Here is a 3,542-nt window from a genome sequence, read left to right as displayed (position 1 = left end):
ATCGTCTCTTAATTAACGCCTTCACTTCTTGATTAATCACAAATGTAACGCCCGTCCCCCCATGCGCGATGTTTCGCTGGGAACCTGGGAACTCGGTGCATTTCGGGAATGGGGACTATTGTCGCGTGCCACTCCGTTGTCAAGCATCGGCCACGCTCTCCTCCTCGCTCTATTGCATTGGGTTTGGTTTGGTTTGGGCTGGTATCTACAACCCCACCCCCACCTTGTTGCTAAAGCCGTACTTGGCCCGCAGCGCCTCAAAGTCCGCCTCCTCCTGCAGCCGCCGCGCCGCCGCCTCCGCCGCCGCCGCGCCGTCCAGCGCCGCCGCCGCCGCCTCCCCGTCATAGTCGTACTCCGTGTCACCGAAGCCGGCCTACGGCGCAGATGCGGGCGTGCAGGAGGGTTGTAAATAGCAGATAAGGGTGTTTTTGACGCTCCCAATAAAGCATACCAGCGAAACCATGACGCATGCCACCCAGCAGTTAACCAGCGAAAGGTGGGTAACTGACATGCCCCGCCCCAAGGAGGAGTGGATTTCGTTTTAAGCCTCGGCCTCGGCCTCTTTTGCAGTGGATTCGGTATTAAATTGGGGCTGGTAGTTCCACCCCTTCCCCTGCACACACACCCCGGCCCACCCACCAGCATCCACTCGTCCTCGTCCTCGCCCGCGCCATCCACTCCTCCAGCCGCCCCTGCTCCTCCTCCTCCTCCTGCTGCTCCTCCTCCTGCTCCTGCTCCTCCTCCTGCTCCTCCTCCCGCTCCCCCCAGCGCCGCCCGCTGCTGCTGCCGCTGCCGCTGCTGCTGCCGCTGCACCGCGTGCGCCAGTTCGTGCGAGTCCAGCTCCGCCAGGGGCACCCACTGCCCGCAGCCGAACGGACACTGGATCGAATCCACGGTCTCGGCGCTGCCCGCAGCTGCGCCCGCGCCCGCGGGCCACCCCCACTCCCAGTCCGCGTCCGTTCCCGCGCCCGCGCCCGCGCCCGTGTCAGCTGCGGCGGCGGCCGCGGCTGGGTTTGTGGCGGCGGCCGCACCGCGCCCAGCGGCAGTAGCAGCGGCAGTAGCAGCGGCAGTAGCAGTAGCAGCGGCAGGGGCAGCGGCAGTAGCAGTAGCAGCGGCAGGGGCAGCGGCAGTAGCAGTAGCAGCTGCTGCTGAGGGCGGGTGTCGCCCTGGCGCCGGGGACTCGTCCTCTGAGATCACAATGACGGATGAGGAGGCGGGTGATCCCGGCTGCGGGTGTGGGTGTGGGTGTGCAGGGGCGGGGGCGGGTGTGCTGCCGCCTGTGCGGCCCGTGTGGCTGTACGTGCCAGTGCCTGCGGCCCCTGAGCCATAGTGAAGGTCCCTACAGACACGGGCACACACACGCACACACATGCGCATTGGACATGCGTGTTTTGTTTGAGGTTCGGGGCTTGTCGACGGTGCACCGATCGACCGTTAGTGAGCGCCAGAGGCGGGCGCTCGCTGGCCCCTGGAGGCCTGGACCCGCGCCACCCTGCCTACGTCCCCGCGTGCGTTTCGCTGCTGACCAGCAAGCGGGAAGAGGCGGGAAAGTTCAGAGGAAGGCGAGGGGGCTGGACTAGCATGTCGCTGCTGAGGTGGGTTCAGGCTCACCGTGGGCGCGCGCTGGATGTGGTGGCCTCGTGGGCGCGTTCATGGGCGTCGAGCTCTGACAGCGGCACACTGGCGCCGCAGCGGGAGCAACAGGCGCTCGGGTTCGCTGCTGTTGACGAAGGCGCTGCTGATGAAGCTGGCTGGTCAAAGTGCCGGTTCACATGCGCCTCGAGCTGCGCCAGCGGCACCCGCGAAAAGCAAACGGGGCATTCCTCCATGGGCCCAGCGCTCGTTTGCTGTGCACAGATCGGTGCCCCCGTCTCGCTGGCAGCGAACTAGATTTATAACATGACTTTCTTTAACATTGCCCGACACTGTAACACGAGCTGCCGGGTTCGCAAGTTCAGCTCGTTCGACAGTCAGGGCATGCCTTGGATTGATAAATACCGATGAGTAATTACATTGATGACTGCGAGTGGTTTCAAGGACGAGGCGAATTCCGAATGAGGGTAAAACCAGCAACCCCGCAGCACGCTCAGCAGACCCAGAACCCATTTCCTTTGAGTCTTGGTATGCCTTCCATCTAGACATATACAACCTCAAAAACCACTTCAGACACAATACATTATTTTATTAGTGGCCTTTGCGAAACAGCACGAAGGAACTTACAAGGAGACTGGGCTTTAGTTGCACGCAATCATTATAACAACAAGGCAATGGCTTCTAATGAGCAACAACCAACGATTTCAGCCAGCCTGTTTGGAGCTGGTTTCCCTGCACAAGCCGCGTCGCTGGACTACCAGCCCGCTCCGCCGGTTTACCACTCACGACGGGAGGTGAGCTGAACATTGATGGAGGTCGCTATTATGCTGGAGCTGGAATGTCAATTGGCCGGACAGTCATGCCATTGACCTGGCGAACTTGGGACCTGTGCTTGCTCCGAGCATGCTTTTCGCACTCGTCTATGCCGTGGGGTGGCGTTGGGGCTTGGGGGCCGACAGCTGGGCGTGGGTACCATGCAGGGAGGGGTAGGGGCCTCAGCGAGACCAGGGGACCTCCACGCTTCGTGGTTCCCGGCACACGGTCCACACACTCGGACACTCCCTCCCTATGCAGCTTCAGTCGACCAACTGCCCTCCTCCCCCCGTTTCTTTTATCTTCCCTCAGCCGGGTCTGCCGCACCTGCAGCACTTCACCGACCAGCAGGAGGACATGCTCGTGGGGCTCAACTCATATGGCAAGGATCTGGAGAAGAAGCGGGCAGCGGACGCGCGAGCCAACGCACGGATAGGCTCGCTACTTTACGAGGACACACCGAAATGATCGGGTCTGGCAGGAGCATGTGAATAGCGCTGGTAGGGGTTGAGTGGTGCGTGCGTGCGGGGGAAGACAATGTCAGGAGTAGTGGGTTGTGGCAGGGCGCAGAACATGAGACGTGTGGTTGGCCCGCTCAGAATTATGCAGAAGCTTTCACTTAGACCGTAACTACCGTATGCTACATTTGTTATGACGTTTACTTGCACTTGAATACGCCGAGTTCAAAGTCGCGACACTTGCAACACTCCAAAATGTGCTTGTAGAACCAGAGAGCTGGTGTTTTCAAGGCCATTAGGCTTGTGAGTAGGCTGTTGTTGCTCGATCAAACAATTTAGCTGAGCGGCGACGAGTGCACTGTGGCCAGGATGGCGTCCGGAGCGGACCTGCGCGTCAATGGCCTGGCGGACATCTTGTTCCTCAGCCGCGTCTACAAGGCAAGCAGGCTGCGGTCACGAGGGGGCACATTCACATTGTAACAATTGCAACGGGGACGCCTACGCGAGATGGCCACCGCGAAGCAGGGCTGGCGGGTGGGGAAGCCGGGGGTGGGGGTGGGGTGGCGCGGACAGGAAGGGAAAGGCCACACCTGGGACTGGCGGTGCACGCCCGGGCCGTGCTTTGTGCGGGCGGAGCTGCAGGGAAGAGACGCAAGCTGCAGGGGAAGGGACCGGGAC

The 3,542-nt window shown here is 61.6% G+C and overlaps 2 protein-coding genes across 2 annotated transcripts in view; one reads left to right on the top strand and one right to left on the bottom strand.

The window, feature by feature from the left end:
* Nucleotides 1-2,012, bottom strand: part of CHLRE_05g240500v5 (uncharacterized protein) — a 6,042-nt gene extending 4,030 nt beyond the window's left edge. The window contains exons 1-3 of the mRNA XM_043062368.1: nucleotides 1,612-2,012; nucleotides 640-1,339; nucleotides 232-373 (exon numbers count right to left, since the gene is read on the bottom strand). Coding sequence (XP_042924931.1) covers nucleotides 232-373; nucleotides 640-1,339; nucleotides 1,612-1,829 — 1,060 coding nt within the window. The 5' untranslated portion in view covers nucleotides 1,830-2,012. The remainder of the gene's footprint in view (nucleotides 1-231; nucleotides 374-639; nucleotides 1,340-1,611) is intronic.
* A 110-nt stretch (nucleotides 2,013-2,122) lies between these two features.
* CHLRE_05g240450v5 (uncharacterized protein) lies at nucleotides 2,123-3,356 on the top strand. The gene is made up of 2 exons (XM_001697653.2): nucleotides 2,123-2,387; nucleotides 2,719-3,356. Exons 1-2 carry the CDS (start codon nucleotides 2,268-2,270, stop codon nucleotides 2,872-2,874), a joined length of 276 nt encoding a protein of 91 aa, XP_001697705.1. The 5' UTR covers nucleotides 2,123-2,267; the 3' UTR covers nucleotides 2,875-3,356.
* The last annotated feature ends 186 nt before the right edge of the window (nucleotides 3,357-3,542 follow it).

This window comes from Chlamydomonas reinhardtii, chromosome 5, assembly GCF_000002595.2.
Source record: "Chlamydomonas reinhardtii strain CC-503 cw92 mt+ chromosome 5, whole genome shotgun sequence".
NCBI classification, from domain to species: Eukaryota; Viridiplantae; Chlorophyta; class Chlorophyceae; order Chlamydomonadales; family Chlamydomonadaceae; genus Chlamydomonas; species Chlamydomonas reinhardtii.
The sequence above is the reverse complement of the archived record's forward strand: the minus strand, read 5'-3'. Positions and strand labels throughout refer to the sequence as shown.

What these genes read in the sequence shown, in the direction of transcription:
- CHLRE_05g240450v5 (XM_001697653.2), top strand. Translation starts at nt 2,268, where the DNA reads ATGGCTTCTAATGAGCAACAACCAACGATTTCAGCCAGCCTGTTTGGA. An exon ending in TTTACCACTCACGACGGGAG is followed by an intron (nt 2,388 to 2,718) that starts GTGAGCTGAACA and finishes ATCTTCCCTCAG; the next exon opens with CCGGGTCTGCCGCACCTGCA.